The 21,213-nt window shown below is 35.3% G+C and overlaps 1 protein-coding gene across 6 annotated transcripts in view; it reads right to left on the reverse strand.

Annotated features, from left to right (window-relative positions):
• The window catches only part of RALGPS2 (Ral GEF with PH domain and SH3 binding motif 2), a 162,588-nt gene that overhangs the window by 85,231 nt on the left and 56,144 nt on the right, over nucleotides 1–21,213 (reverse strand). For all 6 annotated transcript variants that reach the window (XM_029228375.1, XM_029228378.1, XM_029228377.1 and 3 more), the window contains 2 exons: nucleotides 16,264–16,347; nucleotides 1,700–1,789 (listed from right to left, as the gene is read on the reverse strand). In XM_029228375.1, coding sequence (XP_029084208.1) covers nucleotides 1,700–1,789; nucleotides 16,264–16,347 — 174 coding nt within the window. The remainder of the gene's footprint in view (nucleotides 1–1,699; nucleotides 1,790–16,263; nucleotides 16,348–21,213) is intronic.

Genomic DNA, 21,213 nt, shown 5'->3' on the forward strand with positions numbered 1-21,213 from the left:
TGTATGCAAAGAATATAGCAAAGAACTTTAGTATCTGGAATTATATTTTTAAAACTGCTATAAAAATCAAAGACCAATACTATAATAGAAAATTGTTCAAAGATCTTGAACAGACATTTCAGGAGAGAAAACCTAAACAGCCAACACACAAAAAATGTTATTTTTCACCAGATTCAATGAAAGCTAGTGGTGTAATTGTCATTTCTTTGAAGATAAATTTGTCTTTTCTCTCTATATTTCTAGGGCTTTAACCTGCAGTTGAGCACCAAGAGACTCACACATGAATGCTTTATAAGCAGTGGTACTTATAACAGCAAAAATCTAGAAACTCCTGCCCGAGTTTCTAGGCTGTCTGCCCTACAGATTTCAGATTTGCGTTTCCCCCCACCTAATCACACGAGATAATTCCTTAAATCTTTTTATACATTATATACATATATATATGTGTGTGTGTATTTTTTTTTTCTGTCTCTACAGAACCCTAACTGAAACAACCTACTAAAAGAAGAGAAAGACCTGCCAGTTTTATAGCAAACTGAATACAGAAGGCGAATCTAACTACAGGGATTTAAGAGACAGAAATGAGACAAAAAAATTATGAATTTAGGGCTTGAGATGAAAGTAAACACCATCAAAAATAACTCAAAGTCTAAGAGTCTGAATTGGAATTAAATGATTATTTGATGAGGATAATGGCAGGTTTGATGGACAAAATTTGGTGGTTCTGAGTGGAACATACAACAAGTACATAAAAAAAAAACTAACAAAAATATCAGAAAACAATAATGCAAATTCAGGATCTATGGAGAAAAGTCATGGACTTCTATTAGCTAAAAGCCAATATTTATCTAACATATCACAAAGAATGTTTTTAAAAATTTTATGACACTTCTGCAAAATATCAAATTTTCAGAAGGCTAGCTCTGCCACCTAGTGCCATAGAATGTTAGAATACAATTGTTCCCAGGTGCTCAAGGGAAATATGGAAGAGTTATGACTTACAATAATTACATTTTTACAATAATTTACAATTGTAAAAATGATATCCTCATTTTATTCCATCTTTGTTCACAGGTGAGATAAGTTATGTGTTTATTATAAGAATAATGACGGATGTGGTTACAATTATACCTCTTTTTAGTTAACACAAATTTGGAGTTGTTACAAATTTTAATAAAATCTTGAATGTTCTATTCCATCCTCCTCTCTAAATTTTGACTATCCTTGAAATCCATGTTTTATTTCTCTTGCTGCATCTATTATCTATGTTGCTCAATTAAGGTATTTGGTTAACATCCTCATTTATACTATTTAAAAAAAAATAAAGTCTTATCATTCTCCATACGGTTGGCAGAGTGATCTATTTCAAAGGCAAATAATTGATACGTATTTTCCTACTTAATCCTATAAGGCTTTTTCAATCACCTGCAGAATAGACCAGTATTTTATGGAGGAAGACAGGAGGAATAAAAGAAAAGGCAAAGGAAACAGGCATTCAATTTAAAAAACAGACTTATATGGAGGAATAAAAGAAAAGGCAAAGGAAACAGGCATTCAATTTAAAAAACAGACTTATATTAGTCAGTAGGCTGTATTTTCTAGGGTCGATAAAAAGTGAACATAGTGTCACAGGCAAACATTTACTTACAAGCGTTGCTAAATGATTAAACTCAAAAATAGAAACACAAGTTTGTCTTACCTTAGCAGTTTTAATATAGTGGCTCAAAACTTCTGCTCTAATTTTTAATGTTTGAGCATGAAGAATCTCTCTAACAACCCAAAAGCTTACCTGCAAATAAAAATTAAAAATAGTTGAATAGCAAGAGTTTTTTCTTACTAGGATCAAATTAATGACAAGAGCTATTTGAGAAATAAAAACAATACTTTCTCTTTCCCTTGATTCACCACCAGGACATAAACAATCTTCAAATGTTGCATACACTTCATATATACACAGATACAGAAATGTATATAAGTGTGTACACACACATAAAAACATCACTACAATTTTTAATTTATAAAAGCTAATACAAATTTTGAAGGGAAAGAGAATGCAATAAAACCAGAGTGATGCAACATGAGCACTACAAAAGTGTTTTCTGCTGTATTTTGAAACACTTTGGCAGAATTAGATAAGCTCTAAGATCAGACATTGTAAAACATGCTATAGTGTGCTTTACTGTGGCTGTGTAATCCCATGCTGCCATTTTATTTACATTGAGTAGAATCATAAGTGTACAGAATCTCAAGTACAGTTTTACTGGTATGAATAAAATGAAATAAAATATAAAATATCATAAAGAAAAACATATCTAAGTCACTCTAAAATTAAGATCATATTTTTTAAATTATGTAATGTTTTCTAATTCAATGAAACCATTTTCAAGATTTCTTTTAAAAAACATTAAAAATCATTCATCAGAATGCTGACTAGATCTGTAACATTACTAAAATGCTCTACTCTGGTGAAAACAGTGGGCTTATCATATGATATAAAGTAATATGTATGTAACATATTCATGTACTATGAAAGCAAAATCAAAGCACTATCAGTGGGTTCAAAATTATACAAACCTAAAAATAGGATGCAGTTAGAAATCTTAGTGCAAAGGATAAAGCCACTGCCTGATATTTTGTCACCTTTTCTTAGTGAGAAATAATTTAGATTTTACTTGCAACTTTCACCTCTAAACAAATGTGTAAATGTAAAATGTATATATTTTACCAAGCCATCTTTATATTTGTTACTATACTTGAGCTACTAATGGCAATAATTATCCCTGATTCTAATAAAGTTTACTTCTACAGTATATCTAAAGTTATACTTTAGATATTTTAACAACCTTAGCAAATATTAATCACGATTCAATCTAAACTGCATGATCACTGATTTAATTAAATTTTATGTCAAATTTTAAGACAAATACTACGGTAATTTAAAAAAAAGAATCTAAAAAAAGAGTGGATATATGTATTTGTGTAACAGATTCACTTTGCTGTACACCTGAAACTAACACAACATTGTAAATCAGCTATACTTCAATAAAAATTTTTTTAATTAAAAAAGTAAAAATAAAATTAAAAACATGGCCACAAATTCTTTGTCACGCCTCACATTGAAAGTTGGGGTGTATGTCACCTCTCATTGAACCTAGACAAGCTCATGACTGCTTCAAGAAACAGAAAATTAACAAAACTGATGCTGGCTTCCAGGAAAAGGTCATAAAAGAACATGCAGCCCCTGCCTTGATTGCTGGAACATTCTCTCTGGGACTCCTAAACTACCATGTAAGAAGTCCAACTACCCTGAGAGCACCATGCCAGAAGGGCTAAGTGTAGGTGCTCCCCAGTTGAAAGTCCCAGCTAAAGCCAACCACACCTGAGAACACTGCCCCAGAATGATCAACACTGAGGCATAGATTAATGAAATTACTGGACTTAGAGGAAAAAAATCTTTAGGCCGAGACAAAAAGAGAAAGTGATTTTTAGGGAAAAGAAAATTTAATTATCATCAGACTTTTCAATAGCAGCACTCTGCCGGAAAAAAAAATGGAGTACTATATCAAATATTATCAAGAAAGAAAATTTCATACAAAGGACAGGCAAACTTGTCAACATGTACAAAACTCAAGAATTACTGTTCCGATGAACCCTTCCCAAGTAATTTCCTGGAGAACGAGCTTCAGACAGTCAAATGACTAGAGAAACATTAACATGAGGATGGTAGTGAGCATTAAATATGCACTTATTCACAGAAATAAGAGTAATGAGGGTTAAAAGAAGGAGAGTACGTTATATAATGCCTATATGCCCAGACAATATATACAATTATAAAAAATACAATATTTGCAAAACATATAGTTACCTCTTTATAGGAATATTATTGGTATTAGTATTGTTATTCTGAGACTGTTATTTGTTATGTAGGCTAAAGCAAATGAGTCACACAGGATACTGTATCATGCCCTGTGTTCCCTGAAAACCAGATTGTGGGTATGGAAGAAAGGATATGCAGATATAATATGGAAGAGGTGAAGTAAAACTCTGGTCCTGAATTTGAATTAGAAGTATTAATAAGAACTCATGAGATATTTTATCTTTAAATATTTGTGTGTGTATGATATATAGATATCCTAGCTATATCTGCTGAAATGGCCTAGAAATGATGGTCACCCTAGTAGCAATGAGCATTTTTAGCACCCAGGTCCATTTCCCACTATAAGAAACCAAGGTTTATTAAAGAAATGTTGATTCCAGGCAGAGGGCAGGTGATGGACAAAATGAACATGCAACATCTTTTCATACAAATAGCAAAGAAACTGTTAACAAGATTACTAGGGTCTGCCAACCTGAAGAGACTTCCACTGGCCAAAGATGGGACAATGTGAGTTTCAATAAGGGTAATAATTGCAATGGGTTGAAACACATCATCTTTGTTTACATTTATGAGTTCAAAATAAAATTAAAATAAACTACTTGGTCTTCGTTAAATGACAACACCAATTCATTATCTTCAGAACTGCTAAATAAAGAGAAAAAAATCCAATATTTATCCTTCCTTGCCATAGGAAATGGACCTCTGGGTATGCAAATACTAGATGAGGGAAAAGTCTCTTTATAAAAGCATTCCCACTAATAAATAAAAAAGAATGAAATGAGAATTCACCTTTTAACAACCTCAAATAATGGATCTAGACAACTGCTAACATCAAGAAACAGATCTGATGAAAAAACCCAACACAACCCAGACTCTTGCCAAAGGCACTGAACCCAACTGAACCTTTGAAACCAGCAGCTAATTTCTAGAAAACACTGAACATATTAAACTGCACTGAATGCAGTCTAGACTGTGGGAGACTCTAGAGGTTCCTCCACAGGTAAATAGTAAGGAAAAGGATAAAGGGAGAAACTGTAAATTAAAAAGTGGTGGAGAGAGGAACCAAGATGGCAGAGTAGAAGGATGTGCTCTCACTCCCTCTTGCGAGAACACCAGAATCACAACTAGCTGCTGGACAATCATCATTAGGAAGACACTGGAACTCACCAAAAAAGATACCCCACATCCAAAGACAAAGGAGAAGCCACAATGAGACGGTAGGAGGGGCGCAATCACAGTAAAATCAAATCCCATGACTGCTGGGTGGGTGACTCACAGACTGCAGAACACTTATACCACAGAAGTCCACCCACTGGAGTGAAGGTTCTGAGCCCCACGTCAGGCTTCCCAACCTGGGGTCCGGCAACGGGAGGATGAATTCCTAGAGAATCAGACTTTGAAGCTTAGTGGGATCTGATTGCAGGACTTCGACAGGACTGGGGGAAACAGAGACTCCACTCTTGGATGGCATACACAAAGCAGTGTGCGCATCGGGAGCCAGGGGAAGGAGCAGTGACCCCAGGGGAGACTGAACCACACCTACCGGCTAGTGTTGGAGGGTCTCCTGCAGAGGCGGGGGGTGGGGGGGTGGGGGTGGTGGCTCTGGCTCACCATGGGGACAAGGACACTGGCAGCAGAAGTTCTGGGAAGTACTCCTTGGCGTGATCCCCCCAGAGTCTATCATTAGCCCCACTAAAGAGGCCAGGTAGGCTCCAGTGTTGGGTTGCCTCAGGTCAAACAACCAACAGGGAGGGAACACAGCCCCACCCATCAGCAGACAAGCGATTAAAGTTTTACTGAGCTCTGCCCACCAGAGCAACACCAGGCTCTACACACGACCAGTCCCTCCCATCAGGAAACTTACACAAGCCTCTTAGATAGCCTCATCCACCAGAGGGCAGACAGCAGAAGCAAGAACTACAATCCTGCAGCCTGTGGAACAAAAACCACATTCACAAAACGATAGACAAGATGAAAAGGCAGAGAGCTATGCAGCAGATGAAGGAACAAGATAAAACCCCAGAAAAACAACTAAACCAAGTGGACACAGGCAACCTTCCAGAAAAAGAATTCAGAATAATGATAGTGAAAATGATCCAGGACCTCGGAAAAAGAATGGAGACAAAGATCAAGAAGATGCAAGAAATGTTTAACAAAGACCTAGAAGAATTAAAGAACAAACAAACAGAGATGAACAATACAACAACTGAGATGAAAACTACACTAAAAGGAATAAATAGCAGAATAACTGAGGCAGAAGAACGGATAAGTGACCTAGAAGACAGAATGGTGGAATTCACTGCTGTGGAACAGAATAAAGAAAAAAAGAATGAAAAGAAATGAAGACAGCCTAAGAGACCTCTGGGACAACATTAAACGCAACAACATTCGCATTATAGGGGTCCCAGAAGGAGAAGAGACAGAGAAAGGACCAGAGAAAATATCTGAAGAGTTTATAGTCGAAAACTTCCCTAACATGGGAAAGGAAATAGCCACCCAAGTCCAGGAAGCGCAGCGAGTCCCATACAGGATAAACCCAAGGAGAAACACGCAGAGACACATAGTAATCAAATTGGCAAAAATTAAAGACAAAGAAAAATTATTGAAAGCAGCAATGGAAAAACGACAAATAACATACAAGGGAACTCCCATAAGGTTAACAGCTGATTTCTCAGCAGAAACTTTACAAGCCAGAAGGGAGTGTCATGATATACTTAAACTGATGAAAGGGAAGAACCTACAACCAAGATTACTCTACCCGGCAAGCATCTCATTCAGATTCAAAGGAGAAATCAAAAGCTTTACAGACAAGCAAAAGCTAAGAGAATTCAGCACCAACAAACCAGCTCTACAACAAATGATAAAGGAAGTTCCCTAAGTGGGAAACACAAGAGAAGAAAAGGACCTACAAAAACAAACCCAAAACAATTAAGAAAATGGTAGTAGGATAATTACCTTAAACGTGAATGGATTAAACGCTCCAACAGAAAGACACAGGCTTGCCGAATGGATACAAAAACAGGACCCATATATATGCTGTCTACAAGATACCCACGTCAGACCTAGGGACACATACAGACTGAAAGTGAGGGGATGGAAAAAGATATTCCATGCAAATGGAAATCAAAAGAAAGCTGGAGTAGCTATACTCATATCACATAAACTAGACTTTAAAATAAAGAATGTTACAAGAGACAAGGAAGGGCACTACATAATGATCAAGGGATCAATCCAAGAAGAAGATATAACAATTATAAATATACATGCACCCAACAAAGGAGCACCTCAATACATAAGGCAACTGCTAACAGCTATAAAAGAGGAAATGGACAGTAACAGAATAATAGTGGGGGACTTTAACAGCTCACTTACACCAATGGACAGATCATCCAAAATGAAAATAAATAAGGACACAGAAGCTTTAAATGACACAACAGACCAGATAGATTTAATTGATATTTATAGGACATTCCATCCAAAAAGAGCGGATTACACTTTCTTCTCAAGTGCGCACGGAACATACTCCAGGATAGATCACATCCTGGGTCACAAATCAAGCCTCAGTAAATTTAAGAAAATTGAAATCATATCAAGCATCTTTTCTGGCCACAACGCTATGAGATTAGAAATGAATTACAGGGAAAAAAACGTAAAAAACAGAAACACATGGAGGCTAAAAAATATGTTACTAAATAACCAAGAGATCACTGAAGAAATCAAAGAGGAAATCAAAAACTACCTAGAGACAAATGACAATGAAAGCAAATTGATCCAAAACCTATGGGATGCAGCAAAAGCAGTTCTAAGAGGGAAGTTTATAGCTATACAAGCCTACCTCAAGAAACAAGAAAAATCTCAAATAAACAATCTAACCTTACACCTAAAGGAACTAGGGAAAGAAGAACAAACAAAACCCAAAGTTAGCACAAGGAAAGAAATCATAAAGATCAGAGCAGAAACAAATGAAACAGAAACAAAGAAAACAAGAGCAAAGATCAATAAAACTAAAAGCTGGTTCTTTGAGAAGATAAACAAAACTGATAAACCATTAGCCAGACTCATCAAGAAAGAGGGAGAGGACTCAAATCAGTAAAATTAGAAATGAAAAAGGAAAAGTTACAACAGACACCGCAGAAATACAAAGCATCCTAAGAGACTACTACAAGCAACTCTATGCCAACAAAATGGACAACCTGGAAGAAATGGACAAAATCTTAGAAAGGTATAACCTTCCAAGACTGAACCAGGAAGAAATAGAAAATATGGACAGACCAATCACAAGCACTGAAATTGAAACTGGAATTAAAAATCTTCCAACAAACAAAAGTCCCAGACCAGATGGCTTCACAGGTGAATTCTATCGAACATTTAGAGAAGAGCTAACACCCATCCTTCTCAAACTCTTCCAAAAATTGCAGAGGAAGGAACACTCCCAAACTCATTCTATGAGGCCACCATCACCCTGATACCAAAACCAGAGAAAGATACTACAAAAAGAGAAAATTACAGACTAATATCACTGATGAATATAGATGCAAAAATCCTCAACAAAATACTAGCAAACAGAATCCAACAACACATTAAAAGGATCATACACCATGATCAAGTGGGATTTATCCCAGGGATGCAAGGATTCTTCAGTATACACAAATCAATCCATGTGATACACCATATTAACAAATTGAAGAAATAAAAACCATATGATCATCTTAACAGATGCAGAAAACAGATGCACAAAATTCAACACCCATTTATGATAAAAATGCTCCAGAAGGTGGGCATTATGTACCTCAACATAATAAAGGCCATGTATGACAAACCCACAGCAAACATCTTTCTCAATGGTGAAAAACTGAAAGCATTTCCTCTAGGATCAGGAACAAGACAAGGGTGTCCACTCTCACCACTATTATTCAGCATAGTTTTGGAAGTCCTAGCCATGGCAATCAGAGAAGGAAAAGAAATAAAAGGAATACAAATTGGAAAAGAAGAAGAAAGGCTGTCACTGTTTGCAGATGACATGATACTATACATAGAGAATCCTATAAATGCCACCAGAAAACTACTAGAGCTAATCAATGAATTTGGTAAAGTTGCAGGATACAAAATTAATGCACAGAAATCTCTTGCTTTCCTATACACTAATGATGAAAAATCTGAAAGAGAAATTAAGGGAACACTCCCATTTACCACTGCAACAAAAAGAATAAAACATCCAGGAATAAACCTACCTAGGGAGACAAAAGACCTGTATGCAGAAAACTATAAGACACTGATGAAAGAAATTAAAGACGATACCAACAGATGGAGAGATATACCATGTTCTTGGATTGGAAGAATCCATTTTGTGAAAATGACTATACTACCCAAAGCAATCTACAGATTCTATACAATACCTATCAAATTACCAACGGCATTTTTTACAGAACTAGAAGAAAAAAATCTTAAAATTTCTATGGAGACACAAAAGACCCCGAATAGCCAATGCAGTCTTGAGGTAAAAAAACGGAGCTGGAGGAGTCAGACTCCCTGACTTCAGACTATACTACAAAGCTACAGTAATCAAGACAATATGGTACTGGCACAAAAACAGAAACATAGATCAATGGAACAAGATAGAAAGCCCAAAGATAAACCCACACACCTATGGTCAAATAATCCATGACAAAGGAGGCAAGGATATGGAGAAAAGACAGTCTCTTCAATAAGTCGTGCTGGGAAAACTGGACAGCTACATGTAAAAGAATGAAATTAGAACACTCCCTAACACCATACACAAAAATAAACTCAAAATGGGTTCGAGACCTAAATGTAAGACCAGACACTATAAAACTCTTACAGGAAAACATAGGAAGAACATTATTTGACATAAATCACAGTGAGATCTTTTTGATCCACCTCTTAGAGCAATGGAAATAAAAACAAAAATAAACAAATGGGACCTAATGAAACTTCAAAGCTTTTTCACAGCAAAGGAAACCATAAACAAGATGAAAAGGCAACCCTCAGAATGGGAGAAAATATTTGCAAATGAAGCAATGGACAAAGGATTAATCTCCAAAATACATAAACAGCTCATGCAGCTCAATATCAAAGAAACAAACAACCCAATCCAAAAATGGGCAGAAGACCTAAATAGACATTTCTCCAAAGAAGACATACAGATGGCCAAGAAGCACATGAAAAGCTGCTCAACATCACTAATTATTAGAGAAATGCAAATTAAAACTACAATGAGGTATCACCTCACACCAGTTAGAATGGGCATCATCAGAAAATTTACAAACAACAAATGCTGGAGAGGGTGTGGAGAAAAGGGAACCCTCTTGCACTGCTGGTGGGAATGTAAGTTGATACAGCCACTATGGAGAATAGCATGAAGTTTCCTTAAAAAACTAAAAACAGAATTATCATATGATCCAGCAATTCTACTACTGAGCATATATCCAGAGAGAACCATAATTCAAAAAGACACATGCACCCCAATGTTCACTGTAGTACTCTTTACAATAGCCACGTCAGGGAAGCAACCTAAACGCCCATCACCAGGCGAATGGATAAAGAAGTTGTGGTACATATATACAATGGATTATTACTCAGCCATAAAAAGGAACGAAATTGAGTCATTTGTTGAGACGTGGATGGACCCAGAGACTGTCATACAGAGTGAAGTAAGTCAGAAAGAGAAAAACAAATATCGTATATTAACGCATGTATGTGGAACGTAGAAAACTGATACAGATGAACCGGTTTGCAGGGCAGAAGTTGAGACACAGATGTAGAGAACAAATGTATGGACACCAAGCGGGGAAAGCCATGGGGGGGTGGGGATGGTGGTGTGCTGAATTGGGTGATTGGGATTGAAATTTATACACTGATGTGTATAAAATTGATGACTAATAAGAACCTGCTATATAAAAAAATAAATAAAATTCAAAAATTCAAAACAAATAGTGGTAAACATTTAACAAATTAAAAAAACTGGCAAGGCTAAACTAGCGATCACATTTATGTGATAAAACTACAAAACACCAGACAGTGGGAACTATAAAAGTCAAGACAGTGGGTATTGCTGGAAGAAGAAAGGGTGTGGACTGAGATGAGGCACTTGGAGGAGATTGTAGTTAGTAAAACTTCATTAAACCATATATTTGTTTTGTGTGTTTTTTTGTATCCATGTTTTATTTTATAATAAGTGGTTTAAAGTAGGAAATAAGAGAATACTACAAATGACTGGAGAGATTTGAAAATGATAGAACTTCTGAAAATGAAAAAAGAAATATGTGAAATTAAAATTAGGAAGAACTAGAATGAAAAGGTACACGAAGAGAGTGGTCTCTGTTTTTCTTATTCACTAATATATCCCAAACATCAAGACCAATGCCCAGGACATAGTAGGAGCTTAATAAATATTTAGTTGAATGAGAATGAAAGCTGAAGTCATTTTATACCAGATTGCAAAGTTTGATGATACCAAATGTCGACAAGGATATGCAGTAATGAAAGCTCAATGCAAATTTGGTACCATCATTTTGAAAAAAAAAATTAGACACTGTCTTGTGTAGTTAAACATGGATATACTCTTTATGACACAAATTTTACATCTAGGCACACAGTTTTTCAAACAAATCACAGTGTTTTTCACCCACTTTATGGTATCAGTTTAGTAAGTCTAAGCAGCAATGTTTTTCAACTGCTTTTTTTTTTGCAGAAAAAGATCAAAGTACATATCATCTAATACAAGTAAATATTATTTCAGAAAACTTTAATTTCTTTATTGGGTTGAAATGTAAAATATTTTATCTTATTGTGGGTCACAGTCAAAAAGTTTGAAAGCCGCTGCCTAAGAAACTACTGCACATGGGTACCAAAAAGACTCTTAGAATATTCAGAGCAACATACTTCATAACAGCAAAAAATTAGGAGACACATCTCATGTCCATCCTCAAAAGAATAATAAATTCTTTCTGATACACTCATGCAATGAAACGCTAGAAGATAGCACTGAAAGTACAATGAACGAGAGCTACATACATGACCGTGGATATGGCAGAGAAACACACAAGTGAAAAAAGGCAACCAGAGAAGACTACATATAGTCTGATGATATATTTTTCAAAGATGAAAAACAAGCAAGATATACAACATGCTGTTTAGGGGTACAAATATTTCTGGTAAATCTATATATAGGGGAATTATGAGACGAGTTAAAATTTTTTTTAAATCAAGTTTAAAAAAATACAAAACAAAGAAGAAAATAAAAATTTTTAGATAATGGTTACCCCCCTTAATTGAGGATAGAACAAAGAATATGTAAAATACTTCAACAGTTTTGGTAATATTCTATTTCTTAGTTTAGGTGGTGAATTCACAGTTGTTTATCAGAATATTTCCTAATATATATTAGATTAACCATACGCACTTGCCAGTTTTGTAGCCTAAAAATGGTCAAACATTGGCAATTTCATAAGATTCAAACAAACATTTAACACATTCTTAAAAATGTATCAAATATTTCATTAAGAAGTAAATCCTGGAAAAATTTTATTCATAGGCTATTTTTAACTCTAGTTGCTTTATTCAGGGTTTTATAATCATATAAAAGCATTATGAAAACCTTTTATTTGCAGCCAAACATATGTTAAGCTTTAAAGACAGTTTCTTAATTTTTTATCATGGAAATCTTTAAATGTATACTGAACTAAACAGATGATAGTAATGAAGTCCCCAGTATACATCAACTGGCTTCAACAACCAAGTTATGGCCAAGCTTTCTCACCTCCACCCTCACTCTGCCCTCAAGTGCCCCATTAATACTGTGAAGCAAATCATGGACAATATATAATTGCATCTATAAATATTTTCTAAAAGGAGTATCTTTATAAACATAACCTAAAATCATTATCATTCCTAAAAACATTAATTTCCAATTATTAGTCAAATTTCCAATTATCAAAAGGTAACATTTAAAAGCAACTTAGACAACCCTTCCCCCAATAAAAAAAAAAATCAGGAAGCCACTGGCCAGAAGGCATGAATACAAGTTATCAGAGAAATAGCCAAAATAGAGTGATTATTAAAATTATGATAGAGTCAAGTCATAGGAGATTATACAGATACTTAAAATGTTTTCAAAATGATTTTATGATACAGTAACATTTCATGGTATGTTAAGACAATAGGACTGCAAATTACATGTACAGCATTATTTCTATGAGATTAGTAAAAAAAATAAAGAATGGAAGAATATATACTAAAAATGTTAACAACAGTCACCTCAGGGTGATTTCTCCCCCCACCTTTTAATAAATTTCTACCTTGTTACAGTTTCCCTGCAATGTACGTTACTGTTTCGATAATTAATAAAAAATCATAGTTTTAAAAGGATGGGGGAGAGTTCCATTTCTGGTAATGTGGAGAAGCAGGTATCTTTGGAAATGCTCATCTGATTATAATTACAAATTATAAAAACAACTATTAAAAGCACAAGAGAGGAACCAAAAGAAGGCAGAAACTGGAGAACAGATCTTTGGAAAAAGTAAGATGCACTAGGTGAGAATTGCACTTATAAAGTTTATTGTCTGAGGACATTCACCAGTTACAATGTGGAGCACCAGAAACTCAAGCAGAAGGCCACAGTCTTAATGGCTTTGAAAGTCAGAGGACAATTGGCTAGAAAGTGAGGGGGGAAATTCTGGAAAGGTGAGAAAAATCCCCCAAATCTATATAAAAACTCCATCCAGGGGCTTCCCTGGTGGCGCAGTGGCTGAGAGTCCGCCTGCCGATGCAGGGGACATGGGTTCATGCCCCAGTCCGGGAAGATCCCACATGCCACGGAGCGGCTAGGCCCATAAGCCATGGCCGCTGAACCTGCGCGTCCAGAGCCTGTGCTCCGCAATGGGAGAGGCCACAACAGTGAGAGGCCCGCGTACCACAAAAAAAAAAAAAAAAAATTCCATTCAAATCTCTGGCTGACCATGCAATTGTGCACATGCAAGGGAAACTCGAAGAAGCCCAAATGAAGATAAAATCTGGAAAGACTTCTCCAAGGAGAAATATGTTCTCCAAGGAGAGACAGAATTTAGACTTTGAGTCCAGCCAAGTTAACTGCCTGATAAAATAAAAATCAATACTTTTCTAAAGAAGACAACAAAATCCAGAATCTCTATAACATATTATCCATAATGATGACAATACAATTGAAAAAATTACCAGACACACAAAGAAACAGATTCAAAGTTGACTGTTAAGAGAAAAAGCATTAAAAAGAAACAGACTCCAAAATAACTCTTTTGTTGGAATTAGTGACAACTAAATGCAATGTGGGATCCAAAATGGTATCTTGGAACAACAACAAAAAGGATATTGGTGGGAATACTGAAGAAATTTGAATAGGGCCCTTAGTTTAGTTAATGGTATTGTACCCATGTTAATTTCCAGGCTCTGATAGCTATATTATACTTACCTAAGATGTTAAGATTAGGGGAGGTTAGGGATATACAGAAACTCTCTTTGCATTTTTTTCTAGGTCTAAATTGAAAAGCAGAGATTGTCAGACCAGACCAAAAAAAAGGAAGACCCAACTATATGCTATCTACAAGAAACTCTTTTTTTTTTTGCGGTACACGGGCCTCTCACTGTTGTGGCCTCTCCCGTTGCGGAGCACAGGCTCCAGATGCACAGGCTCAGAGGCCATGGCTCACGGGCCTAGCTGCTCCGCGGCATGTGGGATCTTCCTGGACCAGGGCACGAACCCGTCTCCCCTGCATTGGCAGGTGGACTCTCAACCACTGCACCACCAAGGAAGTCCTACAAGAAACTCACTTTAAAAATAAAAGACTCTCTGTAACTTCCTTTGTAATTTGCTACCTTCAGATTTCCTAACACCCTCCTAGGAGAAAATAACAGTAATGGAATAACTAAGTAATGGAGCTTATTATAGATCAACTGTAATCTTGATTAAGCATAAGAGCTTTTGGTACACTGTGACATATTTGGCTTTAACAACCTTTTGGCTTACTTAAGAATAATATGAAAAAAAAAAAGAGAAGAATATGAGTGCTTAAAAATCTAAAGTCAAATTTATGGGTATTGTTACAATGTTTTTGTATGGCGAAGAAAAAAGTTTTACTGTGATGATAAATTCTGACCACCTCAGAAAAATTTTAAAACTTCTAAATAGCTTAAATAAGGAATTCAGTATAAGACATGTTTGTCTAGGCCCCTTAATAATGGTTTAATCTAATTAAAAAAAAAACTTTAACTCATTTCCATTTTGGGTATACAGTGAACCAAGTAACTTGAGAAACTATTTGCTATAAACCCCATTTTTAAACCCCAACCATTTTTTAAAAAGTGTATAACTAACTTGAAAGGAAAAGAAAAGATTTCACTAGAGGTCAAAAACAAAGGAAATAAAGGCAAAAAAGGAAAGGGTACTACAGCTGTCCTTGGAAGATTTCCTCTCAAGAGCATAGGGACTAGGGATTTAATACTCCTTCAAAGTCATAATATAAGGCCTCACACCTCTACCGTCCCCTGTCTGTTCCTATCTAAGGGATCTTCAAAGGGCTACAATTTTGGTGAAAAAGTAGACTAAACAATTCACCTACTGACAGAGGGAGATGACACAGAAGAAGGAGAAAATTAAACCTTTCACAAGAATTTGTAACTTGCCCTTAATTGGATTTGGAGCTTAAACTTTCAGTACAGAGCAGTACAGATGTTCCCCAACCAAAACATATAACATAAAAAAATAGTCCTAGTTCTGTAATAGCCCTTGGTATTGGCAAAAGCAAACAAAATGCCTCTTAGACAGTATACACCCTCAATCTAGGCAGCAGCAAAATTCCCACAGCTAAAGCTTAAATGAACATGAGCTCTCAATTCAAAATTACAAAATCATAAGAAAACAAACCATTTTGAGTAAGGATCAGCAGATACAGAGAATTAGTACTCCCAGGACTTTGGATAATAACAGAAATTATAAAATAAAAAGTTGAAAATGATTTAAGAAATTTTAAAAATAAGAAAAAAAATGACACTAGTGTAAAAGCACACAGATTTGAAACAGATTTGACACATCTGAAAAGAATTAGTGATCTGAAATATAGATCTGAGGAAATCATGCAGAACAGAGCACAAAGGGATAGATGAAATATGAAAGGTTAAGATACAAGTAGGAAAGAATGTCAAGTTCCAGTAAATTTCCAATAGGAATTACAGAAGGAAAAAAACAGAGATCATGCAGAGACAATATCTGAAGAGATATTGGCTGAAAATGCTCTAGAACTGATGTAAAAACTTAAAGCTATTTCTTAATGAAAATTATAAACTGAGAAATTGAATTTCAGAAACTAAATATCAAAATTTTATAAGCAACTCACATGATTAAATCTTCTTGTAAAGGCAACCGCATTTGGTGCAGAACTGTATTTTTCCTTTTTATTCCATCCACAACTTGAAAGCTCCTGAAAAATTAAGTTGAAAATTAAATATAAATTCATGAAATAGCCCAGTTTTCCTGTTGCATTAATGGTTTCAAAGCATTAAAGACAGTTGTGTACTTTCCCAGAACTGTTTTATTTAATATGAACACATTTAATAGCATAACCATTCAGTTAAAACACAAAAGGAAATTTTATTAGAATATAAGAGGGCAAAATTACTTGTCTATGTGAACACAGATAATTAGACTTATACTCCATATGCAGAAAGATGGGTTCTTCTTTCAAGAGGTTTGAATCCCAAGAGGAAAAATCTATCTACAAACAATGAAAGCTGAGCATCCCACAACACAGAGTGAAGCCCACTAGTTGTCAAGCCCCAGTCATTCATTCAGAGCTTCCAATCAGCTTTCTAGTATCTCAGTCTTTGAGCTGACAGCCAACGACCCCAGGTATTTGAAGAAACCTCTAATAAAGGGGTGTTTGATCCCCCACAGGGTCTATCAATAGAATTCAAAGGGCACAAGAACTTGGATGTAAAAAAAAAAAAAATTAAATTTTTGTTTTACACTAACCTCTAACTGAAATGACGTTCCTTTTAATTATACATGCAGGCTACAAATTATAGAAGAATTGTCAATACATGTGACTTTGTCACTAATAAAAATCAGATATTTTCATAGCACATTACAACTGGTACAGATATCTCAAAAATATCATTTACCCTCATCACTACTTTGAAGCTGTAATCTCATCACCTATAAATCTTACTTAATATGTTAATAAAGAGGCATATATATTGCCATAGAACAGTTTTTAAAAATATTTTAGTAAGTGTATCTTATTAGGACTGATTTCCTTTGATATTAAAGAAGGGTTCAGTTCCAGAAGCTTCAGTTTGCCAAAAGGGTTCAAGGTTCAAAATAGGTTAAGAACCCTGCTGTAATACAACCACCACCACCAGAAAGAGACAGAATCCATAGGAAAAAAGAAAAACCTCTGAAGAAATCAAGTTAGGGCAGAGAACAAAAGAAAACTGAGAAAAGAAAAGGACAAAACCATATAATTATTACTTTCAGACAGATATTTCTCCCATTAAATGGCAAAAACAGAAGGATACAAATAAGAAATATTTAGAAAACAAAATAAAACTTTTGGACATGAAAATATAATACAAGAAATTTAAAAATCAACAGAAGAGTTGTGAGATAAAGGTGATAATATCTTTTAAACAATAAGCTAAAAGTAGGAGCAAAAATATTACGTTAATTAGAAGAGTCCATTAGAGTCAACTTCTGAATAATAAAAAGAATTTTAAGAGAATACAGAGAAAATAGAGGAAAGTAACTTACCAAAAAAAAAAAAAAAATGCTAATTCAAGAAAATACCTCCAGAACTTGAAGGACAAAAGACCTGTCTAATGCCCATTACAAAAGATTAAAAAAAAAAAGAAAAAGAAAAAGAAAAAGAAGACTCAAACCAAGGCCTAGCATCAAAAACCTGTAGCACACTGGAGACAAAGAAATCATAAAATCTATCAGTTCAAAAACAGAACAAAACAAAAACAGATCACCTACAGAAAAATAGGGATCAGAAGGTATCAGAAATCTCAATAGCAACCCTAGAAGTTAAAAGACAACTGAAACAAAGCCTTCAAAATCCTAGAATTCTTTATCCAACAAAAATATCAATTAAGTATGAAAGTATACCACAGACATTTTCAGACATGAAAGTCTCAAGAGAATTTGCCTTATATGCACCTATTATCAGAGAGCTAGTAGAATATGTGTTCCATCAAAACAAACTAGCAAAGAAAAAGGAAGACAAGATCCAGGAAACCGAGGAACCAACATAGAAAGAAAATATTGGAAATTCCCAGATAAACAGTAAAGGGAGATCCTGGGACAAAGCAATGAGCAGACCTTAAGAACAACAGTCCAGATGGTAAGTAGCAAGGATGGAAATTCGAAGAGAGACATCTCTGAAAGATGAAGCAATATCTGGAGTGTTTGAACACATTGAGAAAACACACTCAGTACATTCACTTCTGGCAGAAAAATTAGTGACAAATGTAGAGAAAGCTAAAGTAAGTTATTTAGCTCAAGGAAAACAAAATTTAAGTAAGTAATCATGGCTCAACTGTTCTTTAGCTTTCTCTACACTTGTAAAGAATGGTTGAGCCAGTATTACTTACTCATGTCAAAATTGTGACATAACTACACAGAAAGAGGAGGAAGTAAATTGTGTAAATGTGAGAGGAAGAGAAAATAAGAGACTGAAATCATCTTCTATAGTAGAGAATCAATAAATCATATCCCAAATTTGAAAAATCATAAGCAATAGGCATTTAGACATATTATCTTAAAAACATAAATTCCTCCAAATAAGAAACACAAAGAGACTTGGATGGGCGTGGGGCTCAAGGGTGGAGGCTGGAAGGGTGGGAGCAACAGGATAGTGCTATATTTTGTTCTCCTATGGAAATATATGGCTTCTTAAACATGATATATGCATATCTTCAATAAAATTTTAAAATAAAATAGAAACAAAAAAGAATGAATTGATTCAAGGGAAGACTGAGGAAATAGTTGTGATGATATTATAATACTTCAAGAAAAAGGTAATGTTCCTTGAGTAGGGTAGCGTCAGTGGATATTGAAAAAAACTGGTAAAATATTCAAGATATTTTGGAGGTAGGCAGGACTTGGTCAAAAACTGGATCCACACAGTGTAAGCTAAGAATGAGGTATCCAGAAGTACTACAATTCCCAAGTTTCTGGCTTGAGCAATTGAGACAGGGAATACTGAAGAAAGTGATGAAAAGTATCACTTTAACACAATAGATAAACAGTAAATGCTCTGAAGATATGAATTACTTTTTTTAAAGCTAAAATTAAATTGCAACTTTCAAATTCGAAATTACTGACGGAAAAAAAAAATGACAGAAGCAACTCTACAGTAAAAGAAACTTTTGGTACTTGATACTCAGCCTAGATACATGCTCATTGCACATCATCTCCCTGTAGAGACAGAAAATATTTAGTGGTAGATATTCACATAAAATGACATATAATAACTATATTAAAAACATCAAACTTCTGGAAGACATGTTTGTTCTTTCTAAAAATCACAGCCTATTTATACAACCATATAAAGATGTCACAGTTTAGGACAAAATTCCTAGATTTAAATCCATCAACTCTGAATTTGTTTTTTAACCAGTTAATTTCCATATTTGTATTAATTCTATAATCAAAGTGTCTCTAACAAATTGCTATTAAACTTATCAAGCCATTTGATAAGGCATTTTCCTATTATAAGTAAGGTTACACTATAATGAACATTCTTGCACCTTTTCCAACATTTCTGATCATTTCCTAAATATATAGTCCTAGGAGTGAAATCACTAGGTCAAAGAGTAGGAACCTTTCAAGGCCTTGATCCTTGTCAAACTGCCCTTCTGAAATACTGAATCATTTATACTAGCACTACTGAGTGTCAGTTCACAAGAGTCATATCAAAACTAGGTATATTTAATTCCCTTTCTATATATTATACTTTAATTTCCCCAACTGTAAGAGGAATCATGGTCGCTAAATGTATTTGTTAAATAGAAAATGGGGGTTAGGGGGCCGTAAATCTCCTATAAACCCACCACCCGAATAAACCTATGTAAACATCTTCCCAATCTTCTTTATGTGCATATGGGGGCTGGCTTTTGTTTGTTTAAAGTAGCCAATACACCTGTCCTTTTCTGCGTGATCTCATCTTCTGATTTTGTGCTTAAAAAGTCCTTTCTTCCTGAGAACATATGTCTTAACAGCAGCAATAAAAATAATAGTTAAAACTAACATAGAGATCACTACGTGCCAGGCACTGTTCTAAGTGCTTTAGACATATCAACTCATTTGATCCTATCTTTATCATTATAATTTATTATGATAAGGAACACAGACAAAGGTATTAGTGAATTGTGGCCTTATTTTTTACATTAAAATTTTTTTTAATGCTTTTCTGATTCCTCAACTAAGAAATGCTAAGACATTTTGAAAAATCCATTCAATTTTTGGGACATTTCAACACCATTAGCTTAATGAAAAAATGCTTTTCCCCTTTAATAAAACTCTGTTTGAAGCAGACTGAAAGAAGGCAGGAGTTAAATGAACCTCCAGTCACATTACTTGGGAGCAAATAGGTTAAAATTCCATTGGAGCCCTCCGTCCTAAAGAAACTTATAATTAAAAAATAAGAACAAGCAGGTTCTTAAAAACTTTAGTAGTCTCTGCTTCAGAAAACATTTCCCCTTTGAAACAATGTTACATTACTAGCCCATCTAAGACAACAACAAACTCGGGCTATAAAGATAGAGAACAGCATAGTGGCTGCCAGGAGTTAAGGATGGTGGGGAATGAGGGTGGGAGTAGGATGGGTGTGACTATAAAGGGGTAGCACAAATGAGAAATCTTTTGTGGTGATGGAATAGTTCTGTATCTGGATGGGGGTAGCAATAAGACAAATCTACACAAGTGATAAAACGTGGCCTTCCCTGGTGGCGCAGTGGTTAAGAATCCGCCTGCCAATGCAGGGAACATGGGTTCAAGCCCTGGTCCGGGAAGATCCCACATGCCGCAGAGCAACTAAGCCCATGCACCACAACTACTGAGCCTGCGCTCTAGAGCCTGTGCACAACTACTGAGCACACATGCCACAACTACTGAATCCCACGCGCCTAGAGCCCGTGCTGCACAACAAGAGAAGCCACTACAATGAGAAGCCCGTGCACCGCAACAAAGAGTAGCCCCCGCTCGCCACTACTAGAGAAAGCCCACACGCAGCAACGAAGACCCGACGCAGCCAAAAATAAATTAAAAAAAAAAAAAAAAAAGGTAA

Source organism: Monodon monoceros, unplaced genomic scaffold (assembly GCF_005190385.1).
Source record: "Monodon monoceros isolate NGI ecotype Baffin Bay Population unplaced genomic scaffold, NGI_Narwhal_1 Super_Scaffold_18, whole genome shotgun sequence".
NCBI lineage: Eukaryota > Metazoa > Chordata > Mammalia > Artiodactyla > Monodontidae > Monodon > Monodon monoceros.